A 20374-nucleotide genomic window follows, 5' to 3' on the forward strand; every position below is an offset into this window, starting at 1 on the left:
ATGCATGAAAGTGAAAAGTGAAAGTGAAGTCTTAGTGGGATACAAAATAAAAGGCACAAACTGATGGTAAAAAGCTGTTAATCGCATCCCCCCCATGAGAAAATCAGTCAAGAAGACCAGCTGAGGTGTGTGGAAAACTTTCTACGTTATGTAATATAATCAGTGCATAATAAAATATAACCATTATGTTGTAATAAGCACTACTTAATGAAAACATAGGAAAGGATTGGTCCTGAGCAACACAGATGCTGTTGGAGAAATCCAGGGAGTTCTTTGCAGTAAGTAATATCAGTACAACATGTGAACGCAAATTGAGTCTTTATCAAGATTTGCCTCTGTGCTCACTTGTAACTGTGCTCTAAGAAGGCCATCCTGGAAAGTGAACTCTCAGAAATGGAATTAGTTACATCACATCTTGTGTATTTTCTGTTTAAGTGGGACCTAATCAGAGGGTGAGGGAGACAGGCACAGGGACAGTGGGCTGGCAGCTGTCACACGATTACCTTGTCTAACCTGGTGTCACACGGCGACGCTCGTGGACATCTCCATCTGTGTTGTTTCCAGTGTTTGACAATTATGACCTAGCTGTTATGAACAATAATATATGATTTTTATATAAATAAAAGTTTTTATTTCTCTTGGGTGAATACCCAGGATTGAGATTGCTGAACCATGGTGTTGTCTTTTTTGTCATTCAGTCACTAAGTCATGTGCGACTCTTTGTGACCCCATGGACAGGTGGTTCTGTGGTAAAGAATCTGTGTGCCCATGCAGGAGATGCAGGTTCATTCCCTGGGTCTGGAAGATCCCCTGGAGAAGGAAATGGCAACCCACTCCAGTATTCTTGCCTGAGAAATCCCATGGATACAGGAGCCTGTTGCGCCACAGTCTATGGGGTCGCAAAAGAGTTGGACATGACTTAGTGACTAAACGACAATGGTAAAAGTATACATAAAACTTCATAATAAGATGTCGTCAAACTGTTGCCCGCCTTGAGCATGCTATTTGCTTTCCCAATAGCAGTGTATGAGGTTTCATTTGCTCTGCACCCTGGTTAGCACTTAACATTGTCACTTTTTTTTTAAAAAAAAAAGCAGTTCAGTAGGTTTCCAGTGGTATCTTATTTTGGCTTTAAATTGCATTTCTCCAATGGCTAATAATTTTGAGCATCTTTTATGTGCTTATTTACCCTCAGTGTATCTTGCTTGATGAGCTATGTGTTTCAATCTTTCTGCTCATTTAAAACACTTGCGTTGTTTCTCCTTATGGACTTCTGAGAGTTCTTTATACATTTTGAGCACCAAGTCCTTTGTCAGAAATGAGATTTGCAAATATTTTCTCCCAGAGTATGGTCATCTTACCTTTCTTTTACTAGCATCTATTACAGAGTAAAAGTTTTTGATTTTGATAAAGTCCAGTTGATTTATTTTTTTCTTTTATGGATCATGCTTTTGGTGTCAGATCTAAAAACTCTTTGATTAAGCCATTCTTTGCTCTGTTGACCATCTCTTCTGGGATGGTAATGTGTTTCTCATCTAGGAGGCTCACACACTTCCTATAAGGATCTTTGCTGACTGAAGTCTTCTCGTAATTGTGTCTCTTATTTGCACCATAGTGCTGCATATTCACTGTATAGCAGAGGGGTTATTTCACTCTATTATGGTTGCTTTTATTTTTTGCTAAGCTGTTCTAGGTGGTGAGTGTCACAAGGGGAGGGACCATCTTGCTGTGTTCATTGTTGCCTCAGTCCAGTGATTCATGCACAGTGGGTGGCACTCATTGAACAAATGAGCAGAGTTGCTGGGCATTTTTGGGCTTTTGTGCCTTTGTACGTTGTTGTTATTGTTTAGGCACTCAGTCTTGTCCGACTCGTGCGACCTCATGGACTGTAGCTCCCCCAGGCTCCTCTGTCCATGGGATTTTCCAGGCAACAATACTGGAGTGGGCTGCCATTTTCTTCTCCTGGGCATCTTCCTGACCCAGGGTTCGAATCTGTGTCTCCTGCTTTGGCAGGTGGAGGATTCTTTATTGCTGAGCCACCTGGGAAGCCCGCCTTTGCACATCCTGTTTCCTAATTACTTACAATACTCAATTTCCCTTTCCCTGACTGGTTGGCCTCTCCCTATCTCTCAAACCTTGCAGACCCTTCCCCATTTGCTCCAGGCTGAAGTACTCATGTCCTCCAATGATCTTAGGGCAGTTGGAATATGCTCGCTTTTTCCATGGTGCTGCAGATAGCTGAGGTCTTTGCACCACTGGAAGACAAAAAGTTGCCCATATTCATCACTTAACCCTCAGAGCCTAATATCCCTACCCAGGACTTAGTAGTACTCAATAAATGTTTATTGAATGAATTATGATGTATATTTGTCTTTTTCTAATTTATTTTTGACATTAAAAAGCCTAGGCATTAACATAATTTAGAGAAACGTTGTGGGCAGACCACGCCAACATGCATGAGTCCCATCATTTTTGTGGACAGTTTTTGCTATAACAAAGTTTTATATCATCCGTGGGACATAGTTTTATAATTCCTTTAGGTTATGAATATGGATCATTATAGACAAATTTGAAAATACTGTACAAAATTTGTGTTCGAAAAAATTCGTATCATCTTTAATGCTACCACCCAGGCAAGGTGTCTGCATAAGATTTTGCTCTATTTTTCTTCTGAGGGGAAAAAAACATGTCTATATTTGTGAGCATTTATGTCTATTATTTTATATGTCATTTTTACCAATTATGCTCATTGACTCTGATCGCACAAATATGCACCTGGAATGCTGTGTATTTTTAAAATTGAATCTTGTACTCCAAGCATTTCTGGTATCATTAAGAACTGGATTCGACTTTGAGTGTACCAGAATACTTTCAAGGTTTTTACACGTCATATGTAGGCTGACGCTGTCCTACCCTCTGCATTAATGTGAGGCCTGATCCTGCTAATGATGTGCCCTTCAACTCCTGAGAATGAATTCATTATGACAAAAGCCAACTGTACTTCAGATCTCATCAGGTGGCATAATACACAGTAAAGAGGTCCTGAAGCATAGTCTCTACTTGACTTTAAATCCACAAACGGAGATGCAGTGAGAATGATTTGCTATCATTCCTGAGTGATGAAGTAAGGCAGAGGACTCGGATAACATGGGCTTTGAGGGCCCTGTATTATAAGGTGGAATTCACTCTGAGAGAAGCTACAACTGTCATTAGACATCAGGGAGAAATGCCGAGACTTGTTCTGAGCAATTGGTTGGTGGAGTGAGATGAGAGAGTGGAGACCCTAAAACAACTATGGCAAAGATAGTTGTTCTTGTTTTTTCATTTGAAACTTGTTTTTTTTTTAAAATGTAAAACTAAACAAGCTTAATAAAGAGGCTTTTTGCTGGAAAAGATGGCATATAATTCCTTGGCATTGTTTTTTTTTTTTTTTTAAACCACCTGTGGATGCTCATGTCACCTTTTAAAGCAAATCTGATGAAACTACACACACGGGCTTTAGAAGCTGGGTTTTGACTGTAGTGGTGTCCAAAGGGACCTGCAGTTTCACTGTAGGTCTCTTAGCATCTGTTTCTTCATCTGTAAAATGCAAACAATAAAAACTTTGAGATTTAAATGAGTTTGGTCTATGTAAAATGCCTAGCATGGGGCCTGGTACCTTGAAGCTTGAGAAAATAGTGATTTTTCAGCTCTCTTTCCACCTTCTGCCTTTCATTTCTGTTTCAGTAAAAATGTGTGCATTTGCTACTTGTCATGCCCTGAAGATAAAATTGATATGGCTTCCCTGTAGCTAAAAATCTAAAGAAGACAGGGATGTGGCTTTCAAAGAACTTACAACCTGGAGTGATAAAGAATAGATGTTTAAACATCAAACTATACTATAAGGCAGAATAAAATAAATGCTAAACAGAGGTGTAAATAATGTGCTGGTTGTGGTGACCTGAGGAACTTATAGAGGAGAGGATTATGATATAGGCCTTGAAGGATACATGGATTTTCATAGCTGAACACAGCAAGAAAGATAATTCTGATCGTGAAACTGCATGATATGTTTGAGTAGTGAATTGTCTGCTTTTTGGCTTGAGCATGAGTGAGCGGCATGTTGTGTAGAGGTCAGGCTGGAATGGTAGTGTGGTGGCTGATCTCTGATGTGAATAGCTTCACTCCATGGCTGAAGAACTTGTATGAAGCGTAAGACAAAAAAAGCAAAAACCCAAGCAACAAAAAAACACTTGGGCTATCTCATTTGTATAATCAGTACTAAGAACTGCAAGAAAGATACCAACTGGTTGTAGGATGCTTACTAATAAGCATTGGGTATCCCATCCGATGTGACTTATAATAAGACTGGTACTGTCCTTGCTTGCCATATAAACTCCTCTAGCCAGAGAGCATATGATATACTTGATGAAGAATTTATGAAGGAGCAATGTAAAGAAATAAGAGTTGTTAGTATGGAATTGGGAGAAGGCAATGACAACCCACTCCGATATTCTTGTTTGGAAAATCCCATGGACAGAGGAGCCTGGTGGGCTGCAGTCCATGGGGTCGCTAAGAGTCAGACATGACTGAGCAACTTCACTTTCCCTTTTCACTTTCATGCATTGGAGAAGGAAATGGCAACCCACTCCTGCATTCTTGCCTGGAGAATCTCAGGGACAGGGGAGCCTGGTGGGCTGCCGTCTATGGGGTCGCGCACAGTCGGACACGACTGAAGCAACTTAGCAGCAGCAGTATGGAATTAGACATAAGATATCTCTTAGAGCAAGGACGGCCTCTAAGCAAACACTGCTACCAACGTCTTTTCCTTTGGAAATAGAAATCAGAGTCCATAGAGGTAATTCATCTTCAACTTTAAGGAGTTCTGTTTACATCATTCTGAAGATCTGTCCTAAAGTATGTACTTGTTGTTTAGGGGTTGAAATAGGTTTAGCTGAATGTTTGTTTGTAAATAATAGAAATTAACAAGTGAACTTGGATGTCATGGATTAAAAATCAGACATCAATACGGCTATTGTAAGAGATGTTCATATATTTTGTTATTTCCGCTTCTAGGGACTTAATACCTATCATTGCTGCTCTGGAATACAATCAGTGGTTCACTAAGCTGTCCTCTAAGGATCTAAAACTGGTAAGTAATTGAAGATGTTGCTTAGCTTTGCTGAATTTCAAAAACTTGAAAATTATAAAAAACAAAAAACAGACGCATATTTGTTTTGCAACCATACTGGTGAGCTGAATACATGTTATTTCTTAGGGAGATACTTTCCTATAAATGATCTGTAGAACATTTTACAAAGTTTGTAATGGGAGATGCTTCAGAAAAGTACTTGCTCATGTTTTCAGCTGCTTCAGGCAATTTTAGATGATGAACAGAAAGGCACATTTAGTGGAGCCTTCTGTATACCCTCATTCCACCGGCAAAAACTATTAAAGTTACATTTGCACAGCTGCAAATAGCAGATTTTATGTTCCTATCTTGCATTCCATCTCCACAAAGCTTCCCTTCCTGAGAATTTAGGAAAACATTACCAAGGTAGAGTTGGTCTGGAGTTTTGATAGTTAACATTAATTTTCTAGATGAGGTTTTGGACAGATTTATATCTAAGCAAAATGAAATCAAAGTGAAATCTGTTCGTTTTTATAAGACATGGGGGAGCCAAAGTTTTGGTCTGTTTTATTAGTAGAAATAAGATGCTCTATTGGTGGTTTTTTTTTTTTTTTTTGTCTCCACAATTTCAAAGCAGCCATTTGGACAGAAGCTTATCCATGAGTTAGGTTTCTGCTGCTTCATTTGAGCATGGTAGATAATTTAGATGTTTTAATGGAGGCTCTTAATATTCAAGTCTCCAACTTTCAGAGGTCATAGAAACTGGGGGGTTAAGATTTTCTGGGTGATGGACGTCTAGGTTGCTTCCATGTTCTAGCTGTTGTAAATAGTGCTGCAGTGAACATTTGGGTACATGTATCATTTTCAGGGTGGCATATGCCCAGCAGTGGGATTGCTGGGTCAGATGGCAGTTTTATTCCTAGTTTTTAAAGGAATCTCCATAGTGTTCTGCATAGTGACTGTATCAAGTTACATTCCCACCAACAGTGCAAGAGGGTTCCCCTTTCTCCACGTCCTCTCTGGCATTTGTTGTTTGTAGATTTTTTGATAATGGCCATTGTGACTGGGGTGAGGTGTTAGTTCACTGTAGTTTTGAAGGAATGGAGATGCAGACGTAAAGGTTTTGTAGATATAGTGGGGGTGGGTGGAAAGAGAGGAGGGGATGTGTTGAGAAAGTAGAATTGACATAGATATGTTACCATGTGTAAAATAGATAGCTAGTGTGAAGCTGCCTTTTAACACAGGGAGCTCAGCCTGGGGCTCTGTGATGACCTAGAGCGGTGAGTTGGGGGTGGTGGTGGTGGGAGGGAGTCTCAGGAGAGAGGGGAGATATTTATGGCAGAAAGTGAAGAGGAGCTAAAAAGCCTCTTGATGAAAGTGAAAGAGAAGAGCGAAAAAGTTGGCTTAAAGCTCAACATTCAGAAAACGAAGATCATGGCATCTGGTCCCATCACTTCATGGGAAATAGATGGGGAAACAGTAGAAACAGTGTCAGACTTTATTTTTTTGGGCTCTAAAATCACAGCAGATGGTGACTGCAGCCATGAAATTAAAAGACGCTTACTCCTTGGAAGAAAAGTTATGACCAACCTAGATAGCATATTCAAAAGCAGAGACATTACTTTGCTGACTAAGGTCCGTCTAGTCAAGGCTATGGTTTTCCAGTGGGCAAGTATGGATGTGAGAGTTGGACTATGAAGAAGGCTGAGCACCGAAGAATTGATGCTTTTGAACTGTGGTGTTGGAGAAGACTCTTGAGAGTCCCTTGGACTGCAAGGAGATCCAACCAGTCCATTCTGAAGGAGATCAACCCTGGGATTTCTTTGGAAGGAATGATGCTAAAGCTGAAGCTGCAGTACTTTGGCCACCTCATGCGAAGAGTTGACTCACTGGAAAAGACTCTGATGCTGGGAGGGATTGGGGGCAGGAGGAGAAGGGGATGACTGAGGATGAGATGGCTGGATGGCATCACGGACTCAATGGACGTGAGTCTGAGTGATGGACAGGGAGGCCTGGCATGCTGCGATTCATGGGGTCGCAAAGAGTTGGACACGACTGAGTGACTGAACCGAACTGAACTGAACTAACTGATTTGCATTGTTTTATGGCAGAAACCAACACAACATTGTAAAATAATTATCTTCCAATTAAAAAGTCTGAAAAAAATTTAAAAACTTTCCAAGTGAAGAGATAGCATTTGGATTGCGAACTGGATCTGTTGAAAGTGGAAGGTTGAGACTTGCTGGTGGCCAGCCTGCTGAACTTGCCTGGGGTGTGAGTGGCTTAAGGCATTATAGATATAAACTTGGGTGGAACTCATTTGGGGATTGTTAAGAGCCAGTGTGGTTGACAGTAAGAATGTGGGCTTAGAAACAGAAATCTGGGTTTCAGATTCAGACTCTTACTACAGGGCTGTGTGACCTTAGATACATTGCTTGATCTTCCAGGGCCTCTATTTCCTGTATCCCTGTTACTGTGAGCTAATTGGAACTCATGTCTTATTCATCTCCATTCAGTGCTTATCAAAGTACGTGGCTCATAGTAGCTACTCAGTAAAAGCTGGTTTAATCAATAGATGTCAAATGACTTTTGTTGAATGAATGAATGGACACAGCAATGTAACTCATTTGCAGGTTATTGAGATGAGTAAATTATATATATATATATAATATATAAAATTATAAATTTTATAAATATATATAAATTATTATTATATATAAATTATATATATAGTGGCAGTACTCAGTTGTGTCCGATTCTGTGACTCCATGGACTATAGCCAGCCAGGCTTCTGTGTCCATGGGATTTTCCAGGCGAGAGTACTGGAGTGGGTTGCCATTTCCTCCTTCAGGGAAACTTCCTGGGATTGAACCTGTATTTCTTGCTTCTGCATTGGCAGGCAGATTCTTTACCTCTTTGCCACCTAGGAAGCCCAAATAATTTATATGGAAGTTCTAACACAATGTCTAACGTACTACAGGCATTTCACAACTGTCAGCTGTTATTGTCATCCTCACAATCAGACTAGCAAAGAGGCTGAGAAGTGAACAAATGGAGGAGCATGAATTATGGAAACTGTATCAGCTAAACCGGGGGGTGTCTGAGATCAGTGATGATGGAAGTACGGATGGTGACCCCCCGGGAGTGAGTGAGCAGACAGCCGTGTTGGGAGACCTGGGAACAGAAGCCTCTCATTTGCTGTTTGCAGGGATGGGGGGACCGTTTGCAGGCTGAGCCAACAGAGATTGCAGATGTGCGAGGGGAGCCATTCGAGGAATGAGAAGTAGATTAGCCCAGGGATTGTGGGATCAGAGAGAACAATGCTTTGCTACCAAGTCAGTTTTCCTGGCTCATTCAGACATTCACCTAAGCCTGTGATTTTCAAAATGGGGCACAAGAGAGCTCTGAGGAAGTTGTGGACATCCCTCTTTTGGAAATTATCTGAAATCACTAGTATCAGGCCACTGGAGCTGCTATTCTATCGTTACTCCTCCCAGGCAGCATCTCTTTTTTAAATGCCTTAGGTGTTTAGGAAAGAAAACACACACGTAATTATTTTGGTATTGGCCAGACAAAGCATGTAAATGCTTGTGTGCCTTTTTGGATGCCCTGGGATGGTGGGAAGTGGAAGACAGGATTTGAGGATTATTGCTTTCTCTGCTTTTCTAATAACAGATTTAAACACAAAAATGTGTATATTTTTAATGCTTAGTATTTGAAAATGAGAAATACTCTTTGGGATATCTTTCTGCAAGTTTTCAAAGAGATTAGCAGTTTTTCCATGTTTGTTACCCAAAGTTAAAAAGAAGTGATACTTTGCCTTTGATGGCTATTGCAAGATGTAATTTGGAAACATTTTCTAATAGTTGGTTCATTTAAGGCACAGGAAAGCATTACACCTTCTTCAGCTTTTTTAAAACACAAAGTGTAAAAAGAAGGGACTTCTCAAGTTGTATGAATTCTCTGGGTTTTTAAAATTGCTTTTTGCACAGCAGAAGTCTCCTGTGCTTACTGTCCCACAGGAAAAATGTGACTTATATGCTTTATGCTGATCTTATGAAGCCTGTTAGCAGTCACTATTCCAAATTTAAGTAGAAGGATAGAGAGTTTTTTGTTTGTTTGTTTTTGAAGATATGCCAAATACGCAATTAGGGCCAAGGTTCTGGACTCATAAAATCGCAGTAGAATTGGGATTTTGCTCAACTCTCTTTTTTATCATTTAGGCAAGTCAGTGAGCATCATTAGGTCTTTTAAAATCTTTTAAAACTTATGTGCTTGGACCAGATATCGTATGTGGTTCCTTTCAGTTTCAAACTTCCATATTTGTTTTATTTTGAACGAGTTCATTTGTTATTTTATAGTGATTGCTCTAGTTTTCATGCTATACATTTGATTTTAAAATAAATATAAGCTCCTAGAAAGTTATCATATTAACTTGTTAAAAAAAAAAACAACTTTTCCTTAAATCTGTAAACAAAGTGCTGAACATGCAATAGACATTTGGGGAAGACTACTGTAATGGTATCATTTTCTTGATGTCCAAGTTTGTGTGTGTATCTCTTTAAAACATCCATCCATGTATATTCTTTGGGGTAGCAAATAACACTTTTCATGTAGTTGGCTTTAATAAAAGGTAGAAAATTAATGTAATCATGACTCATCATACCTCTCCCCTACTGGCATGTTAAAGAAAAGTTGGACATACTTTTCCTACATTTTAATAAATTTTAATTACAGTAATAATTTCCAGTGAGTAGATGAAAGCCTTGCTTCACAACTCAGCTTTGGTAAATTACTTTTCTGGATGCTCTGAGGTAGCCCTGGAAAGGTGATGATACTATGGATTATTTCTGGAAATTAGAATAATCTTCACAAAAACATGTCTGAGTAATCACCACTTATCATAACACAGAATAAGATCAGTTCCTCTAGTTGTATATTGTAAGGCGAAGAATGGTACTAATAAGGGGTCAGCATTTTGAAAATCACCGCCGTCAGCATAATATAAATTGCAGGCATTGGGTCACTTGGAATTAATTTTCCTCTCCCCTCATCAATCTGTGGGCCACATTAGAAACCCAGGAATAGTATGAAGGCAACATTATAAACCCAGAGGAATCAAGCAGGACACGAGAATTATAAAAGCTTTAAATTCTGTGCCTCTTGGTGGTTTTCCAAGTCGTTTTTCTAAAGGCTACTTGACTGGAGAATTTGTGCTACATTTTATACTTTTCCAGTAATGGTTAATCCACTTGGATATTTATGATCTGATAAAGAACTATAATATTTTATGTACTATTTTAAGAAAAGAAACTGCTCTATTATATGGTTTACCACACAAAATGATTTCTCTCTCTCTTTTAATAACATAAAAGATTTAAAGAGACCTTAAGTTATGACATTTAAAAATCACTTTTCAATGTCTGAATAAGGTCAGGAGCTACCTTAAGTTAGTTTTGGAATAAGGCAAGATATAAATAAATATAAAGCTTTAATAGGTAAAAATTTAAAAGAAAACGTTATGCACAGTTCTATCAAGGCACAACTCTTCATTTCTCATAGTCCCCTCAAGACTTTTTGGCTGCATATATTAGCCATTTCAATTGTTATAATCTTTATTAAACACTTGATTTTAATTATGCATATTCATTTAACATTATATCCTAAGCACTTAAAATATTTTGAAAGATGTGAGTTTATGACTACATAATTTTTTAAAACATGAGGTTTATTAACATGAGATGATTATTAGTCTGTCTTATTCCTTATTAGTTTAGAGATTACTAGTAGCAACATTGTATCACCCAACCTTTATCAAGTGGTTATTCAGCCTCTCTTTTAAAGTACATGATATTTAAATGTTATTTATAAAAAGAGGATAATAATAACTAACAGCTTAATAATGAAATACACAGAGAGGGCTTAGCTCAGGGCCTGGCACGTGACAAGAACTCAGTAAGTAGAGCTTCATCATCAGCCTCATCACCATCGTCACTACCACTCAGACTTTGGTTCTTTATTTTGGTATCACTTTCCTGGGGATTTCTTTTGGTTTTCCCAGGATTGCATGAAATCTGTGTGCCTATAGCACTGCCAAAATGCCTGTTTTCCTGTCATAATTATGTTATTTCCGTCTTGTCTGATTGCCTTCTGGGTGGTATCACTCTTGAAGTCAGGGACTTTGTCCTTTGTGGTGTTGTGTTCCCTGAATCTTCATCAGCAGGATGTGTAGGAGTAGTTGTCAACTCATGGGTTGTTGATTGAATGAATGATTTATTTAAAGCTTTGTAGCTGCAAGGATTTATGATGGTGAAGTGAGGTCATATTCTGACTTACGACATGGTCAAAGAATATTTTCTGTTACAGTCCACTGATGTCTGTGAACAGATCTTGCGGGTGGTGAGCAGGTCCAATCGACTGGAAGAATTGGTGTTGGAAAATGCTGGACTTAGAACGTGAGTATTTTCCTGAATATATGAATGTGTAGCTTTAAAACATTTTCCCTTTTTTTCTAAAATTAATATATGGTTTTGAGAAAAAAGTTAATGATATCACCTGTATAGTGTTTTCTCATCTTAAAAAAAAGTCCCTGTGATCCCCATCATTATTATAAAGGTCAAGGATTTTATCTTCTTTTGTGGTGTGTCACATGGTATCTTTGAGGGTATATAAGGATAATGCTTAAGAGCATGGACCCTTGGGTCAGATGCCTCATGTCTTTGGGGAAGTTGGTTCAGTTCTCTGTACCTCAGTCTCTTCATTTTTAAGTTGGTGATAATAATGCTTGCTTTATAGAATTATGGTTGTAAGGATAAATGAATTAATACATGGAAAGTGTTGAGAAAAGTTTCAAAATCTTTCATATTAGAGATGCTATGTGTTAGCTTTTACTAGTACCATTAATCATAAATCGTAGTCATAGTAATGGCACATTTCATAGGATGTTATTGTTTGGCTTTGATCTGTTTCAACCATTTCTCTCCCTTTTCAAATTCACACTTAAATAATCTTCAAGTGTGGTTCAGTAACAATACCCAAGCCTTAATGGGGGCGTGCGACTTCGAACCTGCTGGAGTAAAGATGTAACTGCTAAAGTGAGGAGGCTTGGTAGTTTCATAGTCATAGCACTTAACACATTATTTTAAGTTAAACACACTTAAAATAGTGCTTTTCACTATGTGGTGATTGGATGGCATCACTGACTTGTTGGACATGAATTTGAGCAAACTCTAGGAGTTGGTGATGGACAGGGAAGCCTAACGTGCTGCAGTCCATGGAGTCGCAAAGAGTCAGACAGGACTGAACAACTGAACTGAACTGAAAATATAGTGCTAGCAACTATAGCCTTCAAATTCAACAATTAGGGCAGTCACTTCTGCCTTCATGAGTATTGCATGAAATTAAAGCTGATATAGGGAATAGCCTATTGTGATTTGCATGAAAAAACAATTCAATTCAGGATTTAAGTCATAGAAGGGCCAAAAGTACTGTTTTAGCATCTTTTAATGTGTCTTTAAAGGAGCAATTACACATTTTTCTTTGGAATGAGGTTTGGACTGATCAAGATGAACCGTATTCTAGCTATGACTTTACAGATTCTCTAATGAGGATATGTACTCGTGAACATAGATTGATTTTTAACAAATATGATATATAGATTAATATTGTAAAGATTGGCTCTTGACAAATATGATATATAGGCTAATACTGTAAAGGCTCCTCCTTTTTATAAATTTCACTCTAGCTATTCTAGTATTAAATTTTCTAATTGAGTCTTTTTACGCATTGTGTCTTAATGTTTGTTTACTTGCAGAGATTTTGCACAAAAACTGGCCAGTGCTCTAGCACATAATCCCACTTCAGGGCTGCACACGATTAACCTTGCTGGCAACCCACTGGAGGATCGAGGTACCGTAGCATTTACATAACTGTTGATGCCAGAACTGTAAGACGATTAGGGAGTTTTCATTTAGCCATGCCTGAAGAATAGTGTCAGTCTTAGTTGTAATTATAATATAAATGCTCTTGTTGGCTTAAATTTTTTCCAGCCTCTGTTGAAAATACTCACGCTCCTGTATGATCTTACAGAAAAACCCAAATGAGCTTTTTGGCTGACCCAATATGATTGTAACAGCTGACAAGCAGTTTCTGGAAGTGATCCAAGTGGAAAAGAGGATATTATTTTTAAACGATCATATTGACTTTTTCTTGCTGGGTAGCAAATTACCACAAACATGGCAATTTAAGATTACATAGATTTATTATCACACAGTGTCTTTGGGTCAGTCTGGGTACAGGTTAACTGGGTTCTCTACTCAGTATCATGAGACTGAAGTCAAGGCAGCTGCGGTTTATGTGGTCTGGGGTCTTCTCAGGCTCACTGATTGTTGGCAGAATTAAATTTCCTGAGGCTGTAGGACTAGGTCATCATTTTATTGCTCCTTGCCAGGTCAGGGAGCACTTCCTGTGCCTGAAGGCTGTGCTCATGTCCCCACCACGTGGTCCCCTCCTCTCCCAACTTTACCGTCTGCCTCGCATTCCAGGCCAGCAGAAGCACAACTCTCTGATGCTTCACTTTCTTGTAGACAGGTCACCTGTTTGAGTCAGACTCCTCCAAGGCAGTCTCCCTCTTGATTAATCCGGAATGGACTGATTAGTAACCTAATCACATTGTGATATCCCATCATATTCCTTTTTTTCCCAGTTACTTATTCTGTAATGGGGTATAACCAATTAACAATGTGATAATTTCAGGTGAACAGCAAAGGGACTTAGGCATACATAGACATGTATCCATTCTCCCCCAAACTCCCATCCCATCCAGCCTGCCACATAACATTAAGCAGAATTCCCTGTGCTATATAGTCAGTCCTTGTTGCTTATCCATTATATTATTTTTTTTAATTAAAAAAAATAAAATTTTTAAAAAAATTTATTTTAATTGGAGGCTAATTATTTAACAATATTATAGTGGTTTGTCATACATTATTCATTTTAAATATAGCAGTGTGTACATGTACATCCCAAACTCCCTAATTGTCCCTTCCTTCTATCCCGCCCCCAGCAACCATAAATTGTTTTTCTATGTCTGAGTCTCTTTTGGTGTTGTAAGTTCACTTGTATCATTTCTTTTTAGATTTGTGATAACCCATCACGTTCTTTGGTCCACCCCCCACACACTTAAAGAAATTACGTAGGATGTGTTTACCAGGGGCAGGAATCTTGAGGACCAGCTTACAATTCTGCCTATCACAGATGTCTTTTAATTTTTAATGAGATTTGAATGTGAGAATAGAGAGGAGTTGAAGGACTAAATTTCATGAGGTGGCAAAAGAAGGTTTCATTCGAAGATGTTTGCATGGGTAGAGTGAAGAGTCAGTAGCTTTAGAAAGCGAAGCCTGAGAGTTTGAATTCTCAGTAAGAGAACAGTGATGGATGAGATTTAAGAAGGAGTAGCTTTATCTCTAGAGGGGATACTTTGTTTTCATTGTATATTTATTACAGATGTTTTCCAGTGTTGTTGACTAAGGGCCTTTCATCTTGGGATGTTATATATTTGAAGAGGGTTAATTATTAAACTGAGCTGAAAATCCTGGTATAGACACTCAGTTCTGTATTTTTGTTCCTGTTACTGACATTGTTCTTCATTGAAAAAGATACCCATGTGGCATCCAAGGAAACATTTGAAGAGGAACTTCCTAGCATCTGAAATAGTGAGTCTAAAGGAAGGTTGAGACTAAATTGGAAAACTAGATCGCATGAAAGACACTCTCATAGGTGTAAAAGGCAAAGCTGAACATAATGGAAATGTAACTCTGGAACAGGAGTTTCTTTGGGGTTTTAGTATTTTCTTTAGGAAAAACAAGTGTTCTCTCTACTAGTCAAATGCTACCAAGATGTGACTAAAACCATGTAGATCACCTTTTGTAGACAGGAGGGCTGTTTTGCTTTTGTTTTAAAGATGGAAGGAACTCAAACGTGTCTGTCTCCTGACTGGACAGAATCAATGGTTATTAAGTGCTGGTCACTAAGAATGTGAAATCCAGAGTGTAGTAAGGGACACTCCTTGGTTATCAGGGAAACGCAAACTCAAACCATACTGAGATACCACCTCACAACCAGTAGTTGAGCTATCATCAAAATAAGTGTTGGAAAGAATGTGGAAAATGGGAACTTGAGCATTACTGGCGCGAGTGTACAATGGGGCAGCCTCTTCGGGTGCTGGTTAGCCAGTTGCTTCAAAAGTCGAACACAAATTTACTCTATGACCCAGAAATTTCACTCTTAGGTGGTCCCCAAGAGAGATGAAATGAATGTCTGCTCAAACACTAGGGAATGAGTGTTGATAGAAGTTCGTGGTTGCCCCAAAGTGGAAGCCCAAATGCTTATCCCTGGTCGGGGGATAAACAGGATGTGGTGTATCTGTACCGTGGAACCCTGTTCCACAGCACAAGAGAATGTGGTGATGGTCCTGCTGGGACGTGGGTGAACCCCAAAAACTATATTTAGGGAAAGAAGTGAGACCCCAAAGATCTTTCATATTATTGGGGCTTGGAAGGCTGAAAGTGAAGTCACTCCGTCGTGTCTGACTCTTTGCAACCCCATGGATTGTAGCCTACCAGGTTTCTCCGTCCATGGGATTTTCCAGGCAAGAGTACTGGAGTGGGGGCCATTTCTTGCTCCAGGGGATCTTCCCGACCCAGGGGATGGAACCCGGGTCTCCTGCTTTGTAGGCAGATGCTTTTAGGGGAAGAATGAGTCTGAGGCTCTTCATCTTTCCAGTGGTGTGCCTCGTATGCCCTGAGGCACAGCCCTCTGGGACAGCCTTATCTGTTGACTCCTCACCTTGGGTTTGAACTTCTGAGATAGCAGTTCTTCATTCTGTTGCACTGGAATTAGATATGGATGTCTCTGTACCAGCCTTACTTCTCATTCCTCCTCCTTATCCATCATTGGATAATCATTGTAATCTCCTAAGACACAGGGCACGTAGCCCAAGACCTTATATGCAATCAATAAATATTGTCTTTAAATTGAATTTCATTTCATAATAGAATTCCTTTTTTTGTCGCTTTTAAATTGGAATTGAAAACCATGGTGAAGTTTATCAAGATTCTTTCGTGCAGAGTCAACTGGTGTGGAGAGATGAAGTGTCCCTGCCTTTTCCTCCACTTTCCTACCTGTGTGACCTGATCCTTGTACATCTTTCACCTACCTGCATTTCCAGGTGTGAGAATCAAGAATCATTCCAAGGATGTTTTCCAGAGCTTCATGCGTAGATGCCGACTCTCCAGGGAGTTTTCTGCTCACTTACACTCAAGGCTTGACACTCCTGAAAATATTTTCTCAAACTAAGGCTTTCTGTGTTTCTGCCCCTTCTAGATTCCTTCGTTGCTATGTTTGGCCAGAGCTCTTGGACAACTGCCAGCACCTGTATTCCCCACCTTTTTTTCATTCTTTGGACTGAGCCTCCTGAACACAAATTCTTTACAGGCTTTTTTTCTTTTCTTCCATCCAGGCTAAATACCTAAAGGTGATTGGTAGCTTTTCTGCTCCTGGATGGGAAGTCCACAAGAAATCCAACTGAGCGTAAAATATTTATAGAGAGTTCAAAATAGGGGAAAATGGTCATGACTTTTGTTTCTGAGCTTTTCACTGAAAAACAATAAAAAAAGCATGGGAGGAGGAGTGTGCAGTTGAATTGTTTAGTCTGTAAAAGAGGCCAAGCCCGGGAAGAAGGAAACACAAAGAAACACAAGGCAGTTTGGCAGCCCAGAATGCTGAGGAATTTAAGCACCAAGTAGAATTTGATTTTTGCACCTGAACCATCCTCTCAGGGCCTTATTTGGAAACTCTCAGAGCCGAAGCTTGGCTCCTTGCATTGTGATATGAATGTTGATGCAGCAAAGCCCTGATATTTACAGCTCTATTTACAGCTCAGCCTCCCCGTCAGGCTCGTGCTCAGAGGACAAGCAGCCTTCTGTTGTTAAGGGGCTGCTGGTGGAGGAGAATGAAGTATGATTTAGTAGGAGGGGGGTCGTGCTTCCAATGCTGGATGCCCTGCTCTTCGTGCTCTGCAGGAGCCCCACAAGGCAGTGAATGGACCACACGCATTCATGAGCTCTTCTTATCCCAGTTGCAGGGCCAGCCAGTTCCCCGGCTTGCTCTTGGCCTCCTAGTCCTGTGTGTTTTCAGACTGTAGGTCAAGACCTGGTAAGCATTTTAATAAAAAGAAGAAATAGAACACAATAGAAAATATCAGAGTGTATTGTTCAGGAAAACTGGGGTTTTAGTTTTTGCTTATATGTCTATGCGCTTATTTTGGTATGAGCTTCCTGCACCACAATGTCAAATCTCTTTCTGTATGCGGGTCATGGTAGAAAAGGCTTGAAACTCTCTATGCCTACTGCACTTTATTAACTAGCTCTGTGTTGAGTCCTCTGGACTGACCTAGTGTCTGAACCAGGGTGTTCCGGTCATCGCCTCCTGACTAATGCTTTGGATCTGATGACTTTTTGGATTAAAGTGGAGTGTTTTGGGAAACAGAGCTTTTCTCTCTCCACTCGTTTCACACACTTTCCTTCCCTAAATGTCACAAGCTCTGTGTTCCAGTCTCCCTGGTTACCGTTCCCAGTTACCCTTGATTTTATGATCTTAGCCTCGTCAGGAATGTCTGTCCTGATTTCCTCCCCTCATTTTATTCTAAATTGGATTATTTTGTTTAAGGATGATTTAGAATCCTGTCTTGAAATGTTTTTCTTTTGGAAATGTTGACCTGATGCACCCAAGTTGTTTTTTTGCTGACCATCTGGTGGTGGCTCTGATTTGATCTGAATAAGACAAGACAAATGGATTCTAGAAATGCTGCTTACATTTGAGGGCGGGGTAGATCCTTCATATCGCTGTATATCAGTGGGTTTTAGAGTCAGAATACGTGGGTTCAGATTTGAGCTTCTCCACTTTTCATCTGAGTTTCCTTGGACAAATTACCTAACTTCTCTATACCTCAGATTTCTCGAAAATAATAATAGCACCTCCCACACAAGGATGTTTTAAAGATTAAATGAGAATATACGTAAAAGCCATAGGAATAGCAATGCATTGTGTCACGTACTGTGTACTCAATACCTGTTAACTTTTACTCCCACGTTTGACTCAGAGTAGCCTTGTGAAGTTAAATAGTGCAAATGTTGCTCTCCTTTTATGGATCAGGAAGCTGTGTTTACATAACTTGGAAAAGCTTACAGAGTCATACCTGGTACTGATTGTTCAGACTATTATCTAGAATTTCCTGAGTGATCAATCAATCAGTCTCTTATACTGTCTTTCGGATTTTCTGATTTGGCTATCTCAATTTCCTATGGAAGTAGAAGGAAATCTTTGTGCATGAGATTTGGAAAACATTGGCTTATTCCACAGCACGTCGATACATTTTCTTAAGCACTTTGATATTTAAAGATGCCAGGTTTCTGTGTGACAGCTACACAACAGAAAATACTTTTCTTTAGAGTCATGATTTAGCCATATTTATTGGAAAAGACTCTGATGCTGGGAGAGATAGGGGGCAGGAGGAGAAGGGGACGACAGAGGATGAGATGGCTGGATGGCATCACCAACTCGATGGACATGAGTCTGAGTGAACTCTGGGAGATGGTGATGGACAGGGAGGCCTGGCGTGCTGCGATTCATGGGGTCGCAAAGAGTCGGACATGACTAAGCGACTGAACTGAATTGAACTGATATCTTTATGTTTACACAGTGCAAAACAATATTTTAGAAACCTCATAGATTTAGATTTTAGGGCATTCAAAAGTTAGGTATATTGACTGTTTTTTCCCTATATTCCTAGTTCTTAAATCTCTTCCTCTCGACTTTATCTTTGAAATGGAAATACTCCATCATGTTTTATTTATCTTAAAAAATATTTTATTATTTATTTTGTTTATTTTTGGCTGTGCCAGGTCTTCATTGCTGCACGCAGGCTTTCTCTAGTTGTTAAGCAGGGGCTACCTTTGTTGCGGTGTGCAAGCTTTGGACTGTGGTGGCTTCTCTTGCTCTGGAGCACAGGTTCTGGGTGTGTGGGCTCAGTTGTGGCACATGGGTTTAGTTCCTCCATGATATTTGGGATCTTCCTGGACCAGGAATGGAACTTGTGCCCCCTATATTGGCAGGAGGATTCTTAACCACTGAACCCCCAGGGAAGTGTCTTATATTTTATTTAGTTAGTTTTCTTAGTGTTTCTGAACTCTCCAGGGAAGCCATTGAAATTAGAAATCTAAAGATTTTAACTTTCACCTGTCTTCTGACATCTACAGTGTTCAAATCTATATGCTTTCTAACAGCCAAGAGTCATTTGATTCCCTGATCATGTTGCTAGAACTCCAGGGGCAGAATTTTGTTAAATTACCAATATTATGCTTTCAGTCAATAAGGAGAAGGGAACAACAGAGGATGAGATGGTTGGGTGGCATCACTGACTCAATGGACATGAGTTTGAATAAACTACAGGAGTTGGTGATGGACAGGGAGGCCTGGTGTGCTGTAGTCCATGAGGTTGCAAAGAGTTGGACACAACTGAGCGATTGAACTGAATCAACAAGGACCAACCTTAAACCATTTTATTCCTTACCACGTGAATCACGCAAATTCTAAGATATCAAGGCTTTAGAGTTTTATATGTAATTGGTTGGCACTAGTGATAAAGAACCCACCTGCCAATGAAGGAGACCTAAGAGATGCAGGTTTGATCCCTAGGTCAGGACGATAGATCCCCTGGAGGAGGGCATGGCAACCCATCCCAGTATTCTTGCCTGGAGAATCCCCATGGACAGAGGAGCCTGGTGGGCTACAGTCTACAGGGTTGCAAAGAGTCGGACATGACTGAAGTGACTCAGTATGCATGCATGCATGCATGTTATTGTTGTAGAGTTTTAAGAACATGCATGATTAATGAGGTAAAACAACAATGTCAAATTTAATTTCCTGTCTTTGTGAGTTAATAACTTATGATTCCAAATTAAAATTCTAAACATTTTATAGTTACTTTTTATTAGTCATAAATATTTTGAAGCAGAGGGAGCTATAATGGTTTCCATTTTGAAAGGAGAAATAAAAATTAGATCTTTTTTCCTTCTAAATTTGACACAAACTAAAACAAAAATAAATTACAGGAAGGGTTATTCATCCAGTAAAGTCTCCAGATGAAAGCTTTTGGTGATAAATTTTGTTTTAATTCATAGCTCTGAAGGCTGTGTGGCTTTATTT

The 20374-nt window shown here is 39.5% G+C and overlaps 1 protein-coding gene across 5 annotated transcripts in view; it reads left to right on the forward strand.

The window, feature by feature from the left end:
- CARMIL1 (capping protein regulator and myosin 1 linker 1) overlaps positions 1-20374 on the forward strand; it is a 307760-nt gene that overhangs the window by 164653 nt on the left and 122733 nt on the right. For all 5 annotated transcript variants that reach the window (XM_018038752.1, XM_018038753.1, XM_018038755.1 and 2 more), the window contains exons 9-11: positions 5056-5131; positions 11477-11565; positions 12924-13018. In XM_018038752.1, the coding sequence (XP_017894241.1) occupies positions 5056-5131; positions 11477-11565; positions 12924-13018 (260 nt within the window). The remainder of the gene's footprint in view (positions 1-5055; positions 5132-11476; positions 11566-12923; positions 13019-20374) is intronic.

This window comes from Capra hircus, chromosome 23 (genome assembly GCF_001704415.2).
Source record: "Capra hircus breed San Clemente chromosome 23, ASM170441v1, whole genome shotgun sequence".
NCBI classification, from domain to species: Eukaryota; Metazoa; Chordata; class Mammalia; order Artiodactyla; family Bovidae; genus Capra; species Capra hircus.